A 20,842-nucleotide genomic window follows, 5' to 3' on the forward strand; every position below is an offset into this window, starting at 1 on the left:
CAAAATCCCTTTTTTTTCCTTCAATCAATCAGTTTGTATTGGAATCGAGAGAGTCTATTTGTAGGCAGACTTGAGTGAAAACCTCAGCTGTGGGTATGGGAATGGGGACTGGCCATGATGATGGACTGGCATGTTCTCCACGTGGGGAAAGCATTCAAGAAAAGTACAGCATGCAGGGACATGTGAATTGACATCAGGGTTGCTTTTTTTGTGGATGGGTTTAGGAGCTTCTGCCTTATTGACAATCAGCAGTTGAAATAAATGAGTTCAGCTACAAGCATATGGAGTACTATTTTGGGCTTTGCCTGCTTTTTGGTTTCCTTAGAAATGGGCAGATTTCATAAATAGGGTTTTACAGATTAATTTTTTTCCCTTTTAGTTTTTCTAGCTCTTATGGGTCTCTAAAACTATTGGGTAACTCTTCTCATTATAAATACAGGCCTGGATTAAAAATAGATTTATTTAATTAAATCATCCTTAAAGATGTCACTATCACCCTATCATATAATACAATAGTTTCATAGTCTTACACTTGCAAATTTTCCCCAGAAATCAAATTTCCAACTATCCATTCTTTTGGGTATTCTATACAAAGTATATATTTTCATTAATGGTGCACCAATCTTTACATATTTATTATACTGTATGGTAAAAAAGTATTCTCTGTAGAATATTACTCTTAAAATTATAACAATGTAGCTAGTAACCAGTGAATATTTATTCCATGAGGGTCAAAAATTATCATATAGAATTTCTTAAAGTTACATAGTCTTAGCCTTCCTTGCCATTTACTATGAGTTCATGTTTTTCTTGATTTAAAATCCATGATAGTTGTGTTTCTTTTTCTGCTGCTTAATTATTAATGAGATCTATGAAAAAATATTCTTAAGCATTTTGCAAAAAACTTATTATAAAATTTAAATTATTATCTTTTATGTACTAGAGATACTAGAAATCTTTAGCACTAAACAAACACACACACAAAAAAAACATAATTCTCTCTCTGCCTCTTATTCTCTCCCTGTCTCTGTTTTGCTCAGCCACATGCATACAAACACTAGTCATGGTGGTCAACATTTTAGAACCTCCAGCATAAGAATTTCATTGTGGTAGACTGAAATTTAACTAATCATTTTATATGTACACATTAAAAGTAAAACATTTAGATCAAAGTGTATTGGTCACTCTATTTACTAGATTTTAAAACAGTGATAAGTAGCATTTACCAATATTCTGTTCTATTGTATAGAAAGCAGAAAGTCAGGCTATAGGGATAAAATAGTACAAAAAATAAGTTATTCAGTCAAGAAAACAAATATGTTTTTTGCTCTTGACAACTTTTTTTATATCAATATAAGGGGAAGTTAATTTATATTTGTATCTCATACCAAGTAAATTATATGATGTTAGAAATATTTTTATAGAGAGAAGAAAGTATGAAGATATAAATTTTAAAGTTTTGAATAAAATTAAGATTTAAGTGTGTGTGTGTTCTACAAATTAGTTGAATAGGAGGAAATGTGTCAATATAAAATATCACTTATGGGACATTTTATGACTTTGACCCTTTCATTCACCAGTTATCCCTAATTAAAAGGAAAAGACCATGCATTATAGGAGGACTTTCCAAACTTAATGCCCCAATCAAGCAGTTATGGAATGTTGTAACTCCACACATTGTGTAAGAAGTGATGAAAAGAGGATCATGCCTTTTGAGTTTCTATTCTGTATTGGGAATACAACCATAGAAAGTAATCTAAAATAATAAAAATACACAATAACAATTTAAGCAAAATCTGGGCATTATATATATATATATATATATATATATAAACCATGCATTTGAATGAGTGTTGTTGAAAGTAAGGCATTTATAATAGCAAAAGAAAAAAAGGAGTCCCTAAAGTTATGATTTTTTAAGGAACTTTTTTCATAGATGTAATAAATTTTTAATAGTTTTAATACATTTTTAAAAACTTGTAAGGTTGATAATAGTATTTACTGGGAGCCTATGCTTTGGTTTAGGATGTCCCCAAAGTATTTCGTATTGGCAAATATTACTTATATCTGCATACTTCCTTCTCTGCATGATAGTTTGCATATGAAAGCTACACCTATTACTTTACACCAAATAAAACCTCACAATTTTTGTTCAAAACATAATTTACTTTAATACTGCCTACATGTATTGATGTGCTCTTAAGTGCTATGAAGTTCATAATTCACAGCATATCCTTATGACTCATTTCTTGCTTGTGAAAATGATTCAGTCTAACGACATAAAACATTTATATTGAATATTAACAGTGTGAGATAGTGGGGAAATCCCTGGGTTAAGTCATTAAACCTACCTTTATTGATCTCAGCAACTCCAATTCTCATAATTGGAATTAATTTTCTCATTTCTTAAAAATGTGGGACTGGACACTCTCAAGAGTCTTTGGCATAAAAATTCTTTTACTACCATAGAATTCAAATGTGCAGCAGTAGTGAGGAAGTACTTTAGAGCATGTTGACATGTCTACTACTGAGATATTGAAATAATATGTGGACCAGGCTAAAAGTGAAATAGTGACACAGCATTGATTAAATGAAAATTTTGGAGCACAAATATCATGTATATACTATTTGTAATGATAAAGAAATAAATCTAAACAATATTTTCTTCTCTGAAATTCTGAGTTGAGTATTGTGTGTTGAACATTTCATTTTGGATGATCCACAGGCCTTGCAATTCCACATGTTGAAAACTCATCTTGAATGTATTTTAAATTGAACTCTTCATTTTCACCTCAGACCTTGTACTCTCCTGGCAGTCCTTTAATACGATCCATATTCTAAAAGGAGGAAACCAGAATCTCTTCTGATTTTTTCTGTTCCCTTCTCCTTCTTTACTCTAAATGCATGTCTCACCAGTTTTTTTCTTCAAATATTACTTCTTTTACATTTCTCCATATTACCTCTTCTTTCATAGTTCATTCTTTGGTCATTTAGACTTTTGCAATCGCTTTTCTAAATGATATTTCCACTTAGAATACTCTCTACTTTGACTATGTACACAACCCAGTAAGTTATAAATGAGAATTAAGATTGCATTGGTTGACTTCAAATTAGTGAGACCTTTCTTTCCTATACAGGTAAATAACCTGTATTATTCTGATAATAATGCTACTAGTAAAATAAGTTAATATTTATAGGCCATTTACCATGTGTTCCAAGAGTTATTTATCAATTAATTTATTTAATTCCTGTGGGAACTAGTTATTTTTGGAAATTCTGAAAGAATAACTCACTGATTTTTTGACATTCTAATCCAGATATTTGTCATTGTCTAGATAAAACATCTGTTTCAAAACCACTGCAGTTGTTGGACAATGAGTGAACTATGAAGTATCAGAAAATTTTAATTACATTTACTCAGCTATATCAATGAAATGAAATTGATATTAAATCATTTTCAATTGCTACTTAGTATATTTATTTACTGTGATTATGATATAATTTACATAATAATAGATACACAATTGTTTACCTCAACAATCTTGAATAATATAATAAATGGTGAAATATTTCTATAAACAACAGCATATACCTAACATATGTGTATGTATATTCATAATACTTTTAACCATATTGAACACATTCCCCTCCATTTACACATAAAATCTATACTGAACACATATGTCTATCTGGAGATAAGCCACATGTTTAAAAAAAAATTAGCATTAAGTTTCAAGAACAGATTTGTAGTATAGTAGTGTTGGGATAGTCAATAAATTTTAAGGAAAGCAAATAATCAAAATAAAAGACATATCTCAAGTATAATAAACAAAGGAAAAACCAAAAGAAACCGCAAGATGATGAACCCATTCATATGCCTAATGACACAAAATGATGAGTAAAGCAGAGTTGATGCCATTCAAAGAAAATTATCTCACAAAGGCAGTCGTTAATACCCATTCGTATGTTGTGGGAGTGTACCATTTCCTAGGACAGCCTTTTCCAGTGTCAGTGGTTGCCTGTTCTCTTTAGGGGAAGATTTCATGTGGTAAGGCCTGTTCAGTTAGGATGGTTACATTATCTGGTTCTTTTCTACAGGAGGGAGGGTGAGATTAAGAATATTGAGTTGTGAAAGAAACTTGTTTTTTTTTTAAAGACGTATTTATTTATTCATGTGAGACACAGAGAGAGAGACAGGAGACACACAGGCAGAGGGAGAAGCAGGCTCCCCATAGGGAGCCCGGAGCGGAATCGATCCAGGATCCTGGGATCACGTCCTGAGCCAAAGGCAAATGTTCAACTACTGAGCCACCCAGGTGTTCCAGGAGACTTGGTTTTTATTGAGGTCTAGATATTTTGTGGTGAGATTGATGGTAGGGGTTCAGGTGTCCTGCCTCAATGTCCCTCCTCAAGGCCTTGCTTCTCGCACCCCATCCTCCCCATGTCAGCCATGCGATGACAGAGTGAGCACACAGCAGCTGGTGGACCATTATACCTAAGCTCCCCCTTCCTGAAAGGACTCAAATTTATCTTTCGACTTTATGTTCCTTGGAGGTGTAGAGTCTCAGAGATACATGGACAGAACTGAAAGGAGATGCTCATCATACAACTCTAAAAATGTTTAATTTTGTAACCCTACTGAGGATTTTTCTCCTTTTTTAACCCCAAGACTTAACAAAAGAAGATGATCTAGTTCTTCCTTCCCCTCTGCAAGATTTTGCACTAAAAGATGGAATATATACTCAATGTTCCGATCATTCTATCCCTACAACATTTCTTGAGGTAGTTTTTAAGACAAATAAAATATTAACAGTGTTGTTTGATTCTAATGTGCCCCAGTAAACTGAATTCATTTTGCATAACACAGTGCTCTTCTGGAAACATTTATGGAAATCTTTTTTGCAATTTGTACCACACCAAAGAAAACAGTACTGAGACTAAATGAATAATAAAAAGGTTAGTTTTATTTTATCATAAAACCATGAGACCTTAAAAAATTCATAATTTAAATGACATAAGTGAGAAAGAGTTATTGTTACCACAAATATTTTCTGTGTGAACATGCTACATATTTAATGTACTTTTAATAATCTGTGAACAAACAGCTTTTATATGTTTTCTATTTGTGCACATCAGAATTTAATTATTTTAGACAATTTTTACATATTGTGTTACTTTTCTTGTTATTTTCCTCTCCATCTCACATCTCCACACTTGTTGGTCTCTTATTAATAAAGTAAAAGGAGGTCGAGTTGAAGAAATGACAGGACAACACAGTCGCAATGGATAATTAGTGAGGATATATATGGATTACTTAGGGGTTTAGAACATAATAGTCACTGAAAGGCATCTTATATTTGCATTGTGACATGTCATTTTCAAAGAACTTTGCATGCCTGTTTTATTTAATAATCATATTTGGCCAAACTATATGTTTTGTTAAACCATATGTTGAACAAGTCTTAACCATTTCCATTTTATGAATGAGTCAAAAGATGAAGAATAGGTGTTTAAAACTCCTTATGCTTGTAAATTCTATACAACCATAATAGCTAAAACTATTTTATAAACAGAATAAAAGCAAAATTATCAAACATATAAAATCAGATTAACATGTTAATTGATACTTTTCCAAAATTTAAATATTCCTTCCAAGTTCTGTCTGCCACAGTGAATAGCCTTTTGAGTTTTGGCTAGCATTGTCTGCCGTGTGATAACTCAGTCCTACACACAACCTTTGACAGACCCTTGATTGCATATTATGCACACAGGTAAAGGATCCAATGGCAGTGATTGTCTTGAATAAGAGCACATCATTGATGCCACTCTCTACACTTGAAGTTCACAAGTGAAGGACTGAAAGGAGAACAATAGAGAAAAGGCTAACATCTTGTGAGCCTACAGGCTGGCACACATTGATTTGATTGATCTTGGCTTCTTTATTTCCAAGTAAAAGTAACAAATTCAGTAGGCTCTTTCTTACTGACTTACCTTTGAATTATTGCAAAGTATATCATGTCCGGTGTACTGAGAATTTTAGGATTTCTCATAATCATGGCAGTTATACTGATTGATTGCTTAACTGATCGATTAATTAATCCATCTCCTTATAAGCCAATACCCCACTCCCATCATGCTATGTTATGTAACAACTATAATGCATTTATTACGTATTTAATTAAATCATTCTATGGCAATCTCTTTCAACTTTCTGATTTTTACTTTAGGCACTCTTTTTTAGCATCCATGCATGTGTCCATCCGGCTGATTCTAACGTTGCATTTTATTTCATACCGTACATCCACCACATTTTTCTTACCCACACTTCCATTGCTGACAATTTTCCCTAATTCCTTCCAAAGTTGCATTGAACATTCTCGTTTATACTCCTTATGGATTTGCATAAGAATTTCTCTAGATATATATACGGGAATGAGATTGCTAAGTGGTGGTGGTGGGTGCACATATGTCATTTTACTAAGTAAAAACAAAATAAAAAATACTTAATCCTGGACAGCCCGGGTGGCTCAGCAGTTTGGTGCTGCCTTCAGCCCAGGGCCTGATCCTGGAGACCTGGGATCGAGTCCCACGTTGGGCTCCCTGCATGGAGCCTGCTTCTCCCTCTGCCTGTGTCTCTGCCTCTCTCTCTCTCTCTCTCTCTCTCTCTCTCTGTGTGTCTCTCATGAATAAATAAATAAAAATCTTTAAATATATATATATATATAGGTGTATATATATATATATATATATATATAATCCCTAAACAAAATCTTGGAAATAGGAGCATCAATTCTACGTTCTCACCAGCCTACTGGTGTCCACTCACCCCTGCCAAAACTTGGCAATAATCGGCTTTTTTATTTTTGCCAGAATAAGCACAAAATGGTACTTCATTGATATCTTAAATTTTATTTCTAGGTTTTAAGTGGTTTTCAACATCTGTCATATACTCACTAACTTAATAACTTTCCTCTTTTATAACTTGCCTATATGCATTTTTTTCTTAATGCATTCAAGAATCTCTTGAATAAAATAGAATATTAACTCTGTATCAGTTTAGAAATTATAGATATTTTACCTATTATGTTATTTGTCTATGACTTTTTTACTTTTTTATTTATGTCTTTCCTTGAATGGAAATTGTTAATTTTCATATAATCAAATTAATCACTTTGTCTTTGTTTTCTCTCAATTATCTTTCGCTAATGTATAGTTAATCCGGTGTGATTTTTGAACTGTGAGAGGTAAAACTGACCTTCTGGAGCTTTAATATTGTGGTCATGATAAAGACTGAATTGAGTTGACAATTCATAAGTACTCCAACTCCTAACTACTGCCCATAATCTAGTTTATCAAGAATGTCTTTCACAGAAACCTTGATTTTACTGGCTTTCTAATAATATGTAAATCACTGGTATTTTTTTCTTGAAATTTTTTATGTTAGTGATCTTTTTAGGACAATGAACCAATCTAGTATATATACATTGTCTTAAAATAAAGGAATTTTTAAATAAAAACCAAATGTGGAATACTATTTGTGTTCCTCTATTGCAAAATATGTAAACATACATATATACTTATAGACATATAAATATACATATATAATCTTTTAATATTACACTGTATTATATAATATATGATATATATTCTATATGGTACTATGTAATCCATACAATTTCCTATTTTTATTTAAACTTTTCATTATATCTCCTTAATGACATTATTTTAAAATTCAATTTTTGGGGCTATACTTACTCTTGCATTCAAAATTCAACAGTGCTAAGAAGTTATTACTTTAATTATGTCATATAAATTCTTATTGTACTTTTAATATTCTCAAAAATGAACTAAATAATATGGACATGATTATTTTTCTAATATGAGTTTTTAATATCCATAATCATTTTTATTAGTATTTTTCCCCCTCTACCATAAATTTCCTAAACCATCATCTGGAGATGATTTAATATGTTGAACTTAAAAGCTTCTTTCATCTATAATATTCAACTTGATAGAATTCTCCCACACTGAAGAGCTATAGAAACAACATGAATTAATTTTCACAGAAATCTTACTGAGAGTTCAATTCTTGCTTTGAGAAATCTCCATAGGGATGTGGTAATATTTATTAGTTTTAATGTTTAATGTTTAACATTAAAGCAAGCAAGGTGGCTGGAAAGATAGGCATTTCATGGCTTTCTGAAGATGACAAATTACTAACACAGTTAAATCCCATTTGAATCAGTGTTGTAAAAAAAGAAATATTTCACATAGTTATACTAGATTTTGGAATGCTTTAGTTCCCTAAATAATGCTGTTATTGTTGCTGGAAGCTTTGCTTCAGGATAATTATCTACTCTTCTGCAATGGACAGTATCATGTGGACACTGTATTACATTTTTATTGTCTTGGAAGTTTCTGTAATGCCATTTATATGAGATCATTCCTAACTTCAAGGTTTGTTTGATACTTTTAATCATGGAATTGATTTTCAAAGCAATACAGGGTAGACAAGCTGGCGATGACTTTGTTGAATCATCCATTCTTGATGCTGTACAGAGGGTTGACAGTGCAATTAACTCCACACGAAGACATTTGTTTTCACAGTAAGAATTTATTTTATTTTGATTACAAAATTGTTTTCACTTCAGTCCTACTTGGTTTTTATAATCTCCATAAATCACAGTAGGCATAGTGCGTAAGATTGCCAAAGCGGGTATTTTCTTTAGTCTGTGTGCCTGTTATCACCCTCTGGGCTAGCCACCATTGCCAGCTCAGTCTCAAAGAGAATGCAACTTGTTTCCCATAGCATCTAAATGGCATAAATTTACATTACAGACCCACTCTCTATGGTCCCACAATAGGTACCAGGTAATGGGTTCTGCTAGGTCATCACCCACCAGTGTCAGACTCAGTGCTTCTGCCAATCCAGGAATTGAAAGTAATTGTCAAGTTGAACACACCTGGTCATAAGCTGATAGCTCACAGGTGAAAGCTTTGTTTAGGACATGTAATATTATGATATATTTTAATTTGAATCAGAACATCTTTAGAGTAGTGAAGTGTTCTGGTTCTATGAAGTCCCCATCAGTCGTGATGGAGGTATATGGGATGCTTTGCATCACCTGAACCTATCAGAGAAAACATGACTGTTTTCTTTGAAGTCAAATAAAATATACATACAGTCTTTGCAGCTGTTGGTCTAAAAGGAATACCTTATAATGCCACAGTCTAGTATAACACTTCCTGCATATTTTCCGATCATGGACTTGTGTTCTGGAGCCCCCCCCCCCCCCATGGCTTTCCAATCATGGACTTGTGTTCTGGAGCCATGCAGCTTATTTATATTCTTACTGTGATTCCTCACTTCATCACTTTCTATCTGAGTGACCTTGGGCAAGTGACTAAACATCTTAGTACTCCACACTTCTCGACTGTGAAACGGGGATAACAATAAGATCTCTTTCACGGACATACTTGCTGGAAGATTGAATAAGTTAGTACAGATAAAGTGCTTCAATAGTGTCTGTCACATAGAAAGGGCTTAATTAAAGTGAACTGTTAATATCATTACTATTATTCTATGATCTAAAGTTATTATGATTCCAGACATCGAGGACCAGACTTGCCTTAGCTGACCAAAATCTGTAAAACAGTTTCATTTTCTGGATGACTAATAGTCTTTTAACTTATTTAGTTCAATTCTTCAATGTGTATAAACTGCCACTGTGCGCTAGTCGGTAGGCTTGGTATGTGGAATATAAAGATGAATAAGGCACCATCTTGCCCCTGACACAGTCTCTCTGCAGTAGAAGACACAATATGTCAACAATTTAAGTACATCCTGTTGGGTATGTAATAGATGTTTGTGAGCATCACAAAGTCATTGTCAAGAGCAGTTACATTTGAGCAAAGAGAAGACAGACAAGGCCAACAACCAGAAACTGAGTGTATAGCACCTGGGTCAGAGGGTTTACTGAGCCCCCTAAGAACTATGTGTGGACTCCACAAGTTTATAACTTTCACCATAGATACTACCTTTTATAGAAAACTAATCTTTAAATCACCGATTCATTAAAAATATATCTTTTGAGTTTAGCACTGTCACTGGCATTTTAGGAATCCCTCATTAACAAAATAGGAGAAGAGCTCTCAGCTCCCTCTTTGAAGCTTATTTTCTGGTAGTGAAGCTTTTCTTTTTCCTGATTGCTCGGGAAATGTATTCTTAAATGCACACTGAGATTCACGGATTCTGCAGTTTTGCCTTGTGAACACTAATGTCTTTTGTCATTTGCAGAAAACTTCGCACCCCTAGTGATCTGCTGGCTCAGTTTCGTTATCCGCATGACCCATTTACTGTGGAGACAGCGAGAGCTGGGGGGATTTTTGAGCACACACTTCTGCTGATCCAGGGGCTTACTGTTGATTTGGAGGGTAGAGGTCAGCTTCGGAGGGGGCTGTTCTCAGCCTACTGTCATTAGCAAAACTGATCACTCTTCCGTTTTTGATCTCCAAAACACCATGTAATTTAGAAATGAATTTACCACTTTACCAAATGAATGCAGATGTTTCTCGTAAGAACTGTAATTCAAAAGAAAGGTTGATAAATATATATTCAAACCTGTCAGCTTCTATCAGCTACGTATGTCTAGCAAATCTAGGGGGCCCACTTTACTTTTTTAATCCAGAAGATGTTCCCACTTCCATGAAAAAGACTTTATTCCCAGGGTAATGTTCCTCTGCTTATTATTGGAATCATCTAAATCATTCAGTGAACTTATTGGAATACCTTCCTCTCCTTATATGTATCCTTCCCAGTCTTTGTTGTTGTTGTTGCTATACTGACATTCTCATGTATTTTTTTCCCCAAAACCAGACTTTACTTACTAAATGCCAAATGAGAATGATACAGAAATCTTTCTGATTTTCTAATCTTTCTCTTTAAAGTAAAAAATGTGATCCTTTGCTATACATTATTTGTTCTGTGAGCACAACAGCAACTTCTAGAGGTTTACCCTTTCTTTATTCCCCAGCAGAAAATAAACCAAGATACAGTGCACAAGGCACCTTCTGTGCTTGGCTTACCCCTTAGGTGCCCTATGCAATTACTACAAAGCTCTATTTATTAGCTTCTAGTGATACATTATACTATGTCTTGGGTTTCAGAGTTTCCTAAACTAGAATATCCAAGTGAAATTTCCATATAGTCCATATTAGCACTTGAATCCAATTTCTGTCTAATTCTGAGTCTCACTCAGGATGAGTTAGCCATGGTCAGCTCTGCAAAAAGCTCAGTTCTACAATATTTCTCAGCTCCAGGTCAGGACAATGGGCCTTTGAGTTCTCTTCTCATACATATCTATTAGAAGAAATAACTTTCAAGAATAACTTAGTCTAAATTCAAACTAGAAAATAAACAATCAATATAAAGAGATTTAGCTTTGTTAAAATGTGCATCCATTGTTCATGATGTTCATTACCAAACTGTTTATATTCTAATCTAAAATATTCAAGGACTTTAACCAAATTTTCTCAAGGAAAAAAAAAACACTATGTTGTTCTACCTCTCTCTTATTATTTGTAAAGTTAAAGGCCTTTTTTTCCCCTCCAGGATAATTTTGCCCTAAAAGTGAACCCAGGACCCATGTCTTTATATATAGGAAGACTATTGTATCTATCCAAGACTAAGCTATCTCAGGGTCCAGCCAGAGACCAACTTACAGGACTTACAGGACAAACGGTCCTGGTATCATTAGCCAGTTTCTGATGATTAAGCAGAGATAATAACTCTTAGCAAGCAGGACTTCGTGAATAGTCTTTGCAGATTTAGGATTATGCTGCAATTTTAAGCTCCGTCAAAGGAGCGGCTCCCAAATACCTCCAGGTTGTATTGCAGTTCCCTGGAGAATGAGGGCCTATGGTAGTTTAAAAGCTACTGCCTAATCCCTTCATATCAACTATCACACAGGCTAATATCACACCATCCACAGTAGCGCATTATAGACCCTGTCTTGTAGGAGCGTAAAGCCTGGAAGAAAGAATTCTGAAATGGAAAATGTGCATATTACAACCTCGTGATGAGGACTTAACAGATCCTTACGAAATTATATTGGCAAAGGCACAGAACTAAGAGTTTGACGGGGACTGGGACACGTCTGTCCATTTCTGTTTGTTCTAGCAGTTAATCATGGCTCACGAGCGAGACATCACTAGGCATCACCCCTTTTTATTGGAACTTTCTGTTTTATCCTAATGAAATGTTGAAACATCTGGGAGAGATTTCTGCCCACTTGGAGTGGCCCGTCCCCCTGCACCTGGGCTCCAGGCCCTGCCTCACTGCAGCTCCAGGACCGCTCTCCTCACTGCTGTTGCTGCTCTGCCTTGCAGAATTCTGGTGCCATGACCCGGTGTCCCCACGCGACCTCGGCCTCATCGCCAACATCTCTGGGTGTGCAGCCCGCAGGCCAGGGCCCAACTGCTGCGACGTGTGTTTGCATCAGGAGTACCGGGCCCAGGACAACCTGCAGCGCCCCACGTGGGAGCATCCCTGAGGCCTTCCAGAGCATCCTGAAGCCTGCGCGGGGGTCGGCCGGCCCAGCCCGTCGGGTCCCCACCCCCTGCCGCCACCCAGGCTGGTCTCACACACACATGCTCGTGCCCTGGGGCCAGTTTCTCGCCCACGACCTGGCCCGCACGGTGCCTGCGCTGATCACCTGTCGCTTCTCCGACGCGCGGCCCTGCAGCGCCCCGTGCACCGACCACCCTCCCTGCTTCCCCATCCTCATCCCGGACGCTGAGCCCCGGGCGCCCGGGGGGCCGTGCATGGGCATGTTCTTTGCACGCTCCAGCCCCGTTTGCAGCAGCGGCGTGACCTCCTTGGTGATGGATCGCGTCCACGCCAGGGAGCAGATTCACCAGCTCAGGCCTGCCTCGATGCCCCTAATGCGTACGGGAGCCCCGGGGACTCCTGAGAGCCGGCTTGGCCCGGGCGCCCTCCAGGGAGGGCCCCCCACCTGCACGAGGCCTGCACCAGGCCCGGGCGGGGCAGCCGCAGCCCCTGCTTCCTAGCGGGGGACCGCGGGGCCAAGGAGCAGGTGGCCCTTACAGCCATGCACACCTTGTGGCTCCGGGGGCACAACAGGGTGGCCGTGGAGCTGTCCGCCCTGAACCCCCCCTGGGACGGGGACACCCTTTACCATGAAGCCAGGAAGATCGTGCGTGCTCAGCTGCAGCACATCACCTACAGCCACTGGCTGCCCAAGGTCCTGGGGCAGCCGGGCATGAGGATGCTGCGGGGCTACCAGGGCTGCGACCCCAGAGTGAACGCGGGGCCCATCAACTCCTTTGCTACTGCAGCCTTCAGATCTGGTCACACCTTGATCAATCCTATTCTTTACCGACTGAACCACACTTTTGGGGAAATCCCCAAAAGCCATCTTCCCCTCCATGAAGCTTTCTTCTCACCGTCCAGAATAATCGAGGAAGGTGGCATAGATCCCCTCCTTCCGGGCCTGTTTGGCGTGGCCACTAAATTGCGGGAACCCCCCCCCCCCCCCACAAATGCTCAGTTTAGAGCTGACCGAGGAGCTTTTCTCCAGGCCCACTCTGTGGCCCTGGACTTGGCTGCCACCAACATTCAAAGGGGGCGAGACCACGGGCTCCCTCCCTGTGCTGACTTCAGAGTTTTCTGCAATCTGACTAACGCTGGAAATTTTGAGGATCTTCGAAATGAGATTAAAGACTCAGAGATTCGACGCAAACTGAAGAAGTAAGTGTGCAAATGTCGCTCGGATTTTTTTTATATTTCTGAGAGGGAGAAGTGATAAAGGACATTTTGTGTGGTTGGATTCGCTTGCCTGGTGATGTCACTGCAGAGCCTTTAGTAATCGTTGTTGCAGAAGTCAAATATTAAAGGAAGGATTTCCAGAGGCGAAGTATAAACCCCTTTGTCTACCCACCTCCTTTGCAAATGTGAATATTAATGCCTCCTTACTAGTAGTCGCTCATACATCTCAATGAGGAGCGGTGTCTCCTGCATTCCTGTTCTGGCATAATCCAATCGAGGCTTTCTATTGACATGAGGTCCCAAGTTCTAATATAAAGCCTTGAAATAACATGGTCCATCACATTGGTTCTTAGGTAGAGCAAAGTAGTGAAATGAAAACAGAAATTAGTTTTTGTCAAAAGAATAAATAATTCAGAATTTGTCATCAGAACGTAAGTCGAGGCTTATTCACTACATCAGTAATGCCTTTCAGTAAAGTATTAATGTTATATTCTCTATATGTGAGATTCAAATCTCCTTTTAACTTATAAGTGTGAGACATTTCCAGGAAACAGCTCTAACTGCTCCTCATGCTCATCACCCTTCATTGCCCCCAAAATATTTTTGAAAAACTAAAGAAACGCTTTGCTGAGTTTTGTTTGTAGTTGGCTAAATATAGAAGACTGACATGCTTGTTGATAGCTTATGGTATTAATGTGAAATCTTTCAAAGGGGCTTAGAATCGCAAATTATGGAGCTAATTGTCAACAATAGGCCCTTTTTTGTACTTCTAAGGATGTGAGTGTTTTTATGCCACTAGAAATTGTCTCATACTTAGGTAGAAAGTTAAACAAAGAAAATGTATAATACGTGTAGAACAAATCAGAGTATCATGCAGGTTGAATTTGCAAGAACACTGACTTTGGATGCATAGAGACCTGGTTTAAATCTCTACTCCAGGGATCCCTGGGTGGCGCAGCGGTTTGGCGCCTGCCTTTGGCCCAGGGCGCGATCCTGGAGACCCGGGATCGAATCCCACGTTGGGCTCCCGGTGCATGGAGCCTGCTTCTCCCTCTGCCTATGTCTCTGCCTCTCTCTCTCTGACTATCATAAATAAATAAAAAAATTTAAAAAAAAATAAAGCCTTAAAAAAAATAAATAAATCTCTACTCCAACACCTATTAGAGCTGAGAGCGTGTGAACAGTACTTAGATAGTTTTAAATCTCAGGATACATATAAAATGAGAAGGTGCTGCTTCCTTCTCAGAGTTGTTCGAAGATGAAATTATACAGATACTAGGTCGGTTCTGGCACGTCCCAGGTAATCCATATGTGTTACCTGTGGACAGATTTATTATGTGCAGCATTATCGTGTCTATTGTTAGTATCATTATTAGATTGCACATCTGCTCTGATCCAGCCCTGTGCTAGGCACTGAGACCCGAGATGAAGGAAATAGCGTGCTCCGAAGAGCCTGCCAGGACGCAGGGAGGGCAGGGAGCTGGCTGGAATCCAGCGGGAAGGGCTGTTATAGAGATGGAAATTGAATGTTACAGGAGCGCGGAGCTGAGAAATGGAAGGTACGGGTGAGATCCACAGCAAGCTACTGATAAAAGATGTCATTTGATCTGTTCTTGGAATTTTCTGAGTGTGATCAGTTGAATGAAATGGGACTAGTGGGCACTCTCCCAGGGTGAGGGAAGGAGGCAGGAAGGTGTGGGGCTGCCTGGAGGAGGGAGTAGAAAGGTGATGGGGGGGAGCTGTTCAAGGGCCCTGCGTGCCACGCAAGGGAGTTTGATCTTCATTCTGCATTTAAAGCAGGAGAGTGACTCGAGGACTTTTCTGTGAAATGCTGACCTGCACAGGATGTCCTGGAAGGAGGAGAGGCTGGAAGCAAGGAATTTCATAGTTTCTGGAGTAATTCAGGTGAAGCAAGAAGACAGGGTAGATGGGCTCTTGGCAGTATGTGCAACACTATTTTCAGCATTTTAAATGTTTCCCGTAACACATTGTCTGCATTGAACAAACCTGGGAGCAAGTCTTGCTTTACAATTCATTGGGGCCCCACTTCTCAATTGGCAACTAACTTGTAAATTCACCACCATTCAGAGTAGCAGAAATATGTCCTTTTAAAGTGCTCCGAAAAAAAAAAAAAATAAATAAAGTGCTCCGGCCCTCTACTGCAGGCCACATCCTCCAGTGACTGCCACCAAGATGGACAGTGGCCCGTGCACCGCACACTGAGTCCTCCTACCCCCAGCTTTCTGTGTGCACTCGGGGACATTAACACTGAGTCTTCTGGAACCTAAATGAGGCGTCTTTATCCTGGCTCTAGGGGAGTTTGAACTGTGGGAACTGTGCAGCCTGGTACATGGCCTCAGCCAGAGGAGCCCAGGACTGCCCAGCACCAGTAGGTGCCAGAGGCCGGGAAGCTGAGCTCCGCTACTTTCCTCTGACTCTGCCCTAGCATTTGGAGTGACTCTTAAAACAGCACAGACTCACTCAGCAGGTGAGCACAAAATGGGTTATAAGTTGGGTTATAAGCACAAAATGGTTATAAGTTGGGTTGTGTTTACAGTCTCCGTCTTCACCCAGTATGTGTTACTTCTTTTCCTCTTTGTTTTAATTTGCCACTGGTTTTAGGTTCGTTTCTGAACCACTCCAGTCAAATCTGGAAAGAGGTAGAACATACCATTACATCAACAAAATAAATGCTGCCCCACAATATTAAAAAGTCCGCACTTCAGAGGATAGGACAGCTTCAGAACTGGCTAAAGCAGAGAATCAATAAAATAATGCATTCGCATGTCTTCGGTATTTTAACTTCACACATCTGAGGCCACATTAAGTCCTGTAACCTGCACTTTGGGCAGCAAGCGAGGGTGCAAAGTCTGTGTTCTGGTTTCGTCATTTCTGCTTTGTTACAGATCTGCTAATTAGAATTCTCAGTCGCCTGGTTTGGGCATAAGCTTACACCCAGGCTGAATCTCTTGTGTGTGTATCAGTTTGTTCTGAACAGGGGATGGGAATTTTCCAGGGAAGTGATGGTATGAATACAGACTCCCACGTCTTTCCATCATCCCCCCATAGCTTATTGTCGTGTAACACTAATTGGTATAAATGTTTGACTCTCCTTTTGACAGATCCTTCCCCAAAAACCAAATTTGTTTTTCACAGGAATACATATTCTCCTCTTTCACACAGAGACTTCGTTGTTTTATGTAAACATTTAATTAAATTATGTAATCTGAATCACAAATCTGACTGCTTGTGAACTCCAGGGATGCCCAGCTGATGGGCTGCAGCTGCAGCAGGAACCCCCAGCCCCAGGGCCATTAGCCCACCTGTGTGGGCAGGAGTGGGGAGCACTACAAAGTGAGGACTCTGAGGGAAGAAGAGGTTGTTTAAAATAGGTGATACATGCTGCACACTCTAGACATTTTGTGATAGTTAAAAATATTTGGGATGTAGAGAAGGGCTACATATGATAGTGTAAAACTAAGAGAAAACCCAGAGGGTAATGGGGGGATCGAGAGGTGGTGTCAGGTGGCCCAGGTTCTTTTTCTCTGTTTGGACAACTTGAGTTGCGCTATCTTGGTTGACTTTAGATTAGTTTTGTTTTCTCAACTATAAAGTGAAGATGTTTCACTAAAATTCCTTGAAGTCCTTCTAGATCTAAGATCATAACTTTTTTTTTTTCAGTTAACAACTATGTGATATAATGGTAATTCAGAAGATGTTCTTTAATTGTCCTTTTTTTTTTTTAAGATTCTATTTATTTATTCACGAGAGACACAGAGAGAGAGAAAGGCAGAGACACAGGCAGAGGGAGAAACAGGCTCCATGCAGGGAGCCTGATGTGGGTTCGATCCCGGGAACCCAAGATCACGCCCTGGGCCAAAGGCAGGTGCTAAACCGCTGAGCCACCCAGGGATCCCCTAATTAATAGTCTTAATCCACATATAATATCTTCATGTTTCAGAATGTATCTCCTCACCTTTCTATGCCATCAGGTCTACAAAGCTAATGATCCTTTTTCACTTCATTTAATTTTGAAGGCTTGTACCAGTTTACCACCCAGAAGTAAAATCTGATTTTCCTGGTTGCGTCTATTAGTACTTTCACACTGGATCCTTTAAGTGGCTCTTAAAAAGGCAGAAGGACACATGGAAAACATGCTACCACGTTCCTCTCGAATGACGATTTTGCCCTGAGCCCTACTCGGTCTGTTACAAGAAAGCCACACTAGGACTTCTCTTCAGTTCAGTAAGATGCGGGACATACTTTGGATTCTCCTTAAGGAACTCAGGGCCTGGGGTGTGGGGGATTCATAAGCCACATAACCCTGTCATGTGACCTGTGGAGCAGTGGGAACCAGGAAATCAGGAAGGATTTCTTCAAGAAGGTGGTACCAAAACTGAGTCTTCCGTATCGTTTTCCGCAGTGGCTGCATCAGTTTTCATTCCCCTCAACAGTGCACCAGGGTTCCTTTTTCTCCACAACCTCACCAACACTTACTATTTCTTGTCTTTTTGATGCTACCCATTCTGACAGGTGTGAGGTGATAGCTCATGGTGGGTTTTTTTTTTTTTTTAAGATTTATGTATTTATTTGAGTGAGAGAGAGTGAGCATAAGCTGGGGGCTGGAGGGCAGGGGAGAGGGAGAAGTGAGAGCCTGACTCATGGGGCTCCGTCCCAGGCCACCGAGATCATGACCTGAGCTGAAAGTAGCACTTAAGTGATCGAACCACCCAGCCACCCCTCTCATTGTGGTTTTGATTTGCATTTCACTACGGAACAGCAATGCTCAGCATACAGACAAACCACTCTTAAACGGAGGAAAAAGGGAAGCCAAGAGGAGGGGGCTGGCAAAATGGGTGAAATAAATAAAGGGGACTAAGAAGTACAAACTGCCAGTCATGAAATAAATAAGTCATGGAGGATGAAAAGGACAGCCTGGGGGGATCCCTGGGTGGCGCAGAGGTTTGGCGCCTGCCTTTGGCCCAGGGTGCGATCCTGGAGGCCTGGGATCGAATCCCGCGTCGGGCTCCCGGTGCATGGAGCCTGCTTCTCCCTCCACCTGTGTCTCTGCCTCTCTCTCTCTCTGTGTGACTATCATAAAAAAAAAAAAAAAAAGGACAGCCTGGGGACTGGAGTCAATAATACTGTAATAACGTTGTTTGGTGACTACCCTTAGGGTGAGCACTGAGGAATGTGCAGAATTGTTAGATCACTACGGTGTACACCTGAAATGAATATAACGTTGCATTTAACTATACTTCAGAACAAAACAGAACAGGGCGCCTGCGTGGCTCAGTCAGTTAAGCATCTGCCTTTGGCTTAGGTCATGAACCTGGAGTCCCAGGTTCGAGCCCTGCATTGGGCTCCCTGCTCAGCAAAGTGTCTGCTTCTCTCTCTGCCTCTGCTTGTGCTCTCTCTCGCTCACTCTGTCTCTCAAATAAATAAGTAAATAAATAAATAAATAAATAAATAAATAAATAAATAAAATCTTAAAAAAAAAAAAAAAACAGAAGGACAAAAACAACTCAGCTTTAACAGAGGAGTGGCAGTTATCTGCAAGAAACTCTAGTCTGAGAAGGCAGACAGAGGTCATTCAAGATATAAGAAATATGGAGGAAAGATCTGGCAGGCACCAGAGCTAGGGTGTAAGTGTATGAGGAACTAGAAGCCTTGCTGGCTTGTAGAGTAACCCGCGTGGAAGCATCTAATCCTAGAATTAGCATCTGATTCATCCCACTCCAAAGGTATTAAGATTTATGGGTGAAATGGGCACTTTTTTCTAAGTGAAATTGTAGATGGAGCCCTGATAGGTAGAAAGGAAATCAAGGAGTTTGGAAGAAGCAGACGTGAGCAGTGTCCAACCCGTTGGCTCCTGTTGAGCTCACTTCACTTCTCTTGGGCCCAAAGACCCACAGCCCTTGCTAGGACTGTGAAATGCACAGGCTCTTCCTTCAGTACCAAGAGCTGTAGGAATTCCCTCCCTTCCTTCCTTCCTTCCTTCCCTCCCTCCCTCCCTCCCTCCCTCCCTCCTTCCTTCCTTCCTTCCTCTTCCTTACCTCTCTCTCTCTCTCTCTCTCTCTCTCTCGTCAAAATATTTTTTAGTTTTCAAGGAGTTGTTTAGTTGAAGACCATAAGAAAATGAATTATTTCTTTTTCATAGATTATTTTGGCCCTAAAAAATCATGCCATTTCTTTTCATTCTTTGCAAAACATATAATAGAAGAATGTAGGAATTAATTATCCAGTGGGTGGTGAACATAGGTTCTCAAACTCAGAGGGGCCATTTTAAAAGCTATTTTTGAAACCTCTTTTGAAAATATAATGTGTGAATTTTTTGGTGGATATGGTTACTTTTGTTCTTTAATCAATACAAGGTTATTTGTCTCCCATTATCACAGGGATGTGCAACTGCCTCAGCTTTTTTAAAGAATAGCTTACAATCCAGCAATTAAGTAATTTGTATTCAGTACAGGTATAAAATGTATCTATCTTATGGCTGCTTCATTTGATACTACTAAAGAAACAAAAACATTTCGTTTCTCCTCTTTTCCCACCTGGAGGTATCACAAGGTCAGACTCTGCAATGATGCCTTTTCAACAGCTGGCATTGTCTGTCTCTGTCTTCCTGCCACCTGAGGGAGGTCGCTCACCTTACTCACGGCTTGGCCTTCTTTCCTCCAGATTCCTGGCTCTCACTCTTCTAGATGTCTCTCAAGTTCCATATTCATCCCTACCTTAAAGGACCTTTCCTCAACATCATCCCTTTACCTGTATCAAACGGTCAGCATGCTAGTAACTCCAGATGCTGTGAAACAATGATGCTTAACCATTTCATGTTAGAACACCTTAAAAATCCACTAGAAGCTATGAAGCTTCTTTTGCGGGGAAATACAGCAAAACTCCACACTCCAAAGTCTGCATGTAGTTTTACAGGACTCAGCTTCCTAAAGCGACCCATGGACACTCTTCTCCCACTGATTTAACAAACTTTTATTTGGCCCCCATATTTACTTCGCGTGCCCCTTTTCCCCTAGGGCTTACCACATGTATGCAATG

At 39.4% G+C, this 20,842-nt stretch overlaps 1 protein-coding gene across 1 annotated transcript in view; it reads left to right on the forward strand.

The window, feature by feature from the left end:
- PXDNL (peroxidasin like) overlaps positions 1-20,842 on the forward strand; it is a gene marked incomplete at its 5' end in the record, with an annotated part of 490,956 nt that overhangs the window by 405,033 nt on the left and 65,081 nt on the right. Inside the window, 5 exon segments of the mRNA XM_072733704.1 lie at positions 8,498-8,606; positions 10,298-10,440; positions 12,388-12,634; positions 12,636-13,014; positions 13,017-13,768. Of these exon segments, the coding sequence (XP_072589805.1) occupies positions 8,498-8,606; positions 10,298-10,440; positions 12,388-12,634; positions 12,636-13,014; positions 13,017-13,768 (1,630 nt within the window).

This window comes from Vulpes vulpes, chromosome 13, assembly GCF_048418805.1.
Source record: "Vulpes vulpes isolate BD-2025 chromosome 13, VulVul3, whole genome shotgun sequence".
In the NCBI taxonomy this organism is placed as follows: Eukaryota; Metazoa; Chordata; class Mammalia; order Carnivora; family Canidae; genus Vulpes; species Vulpes vulpes.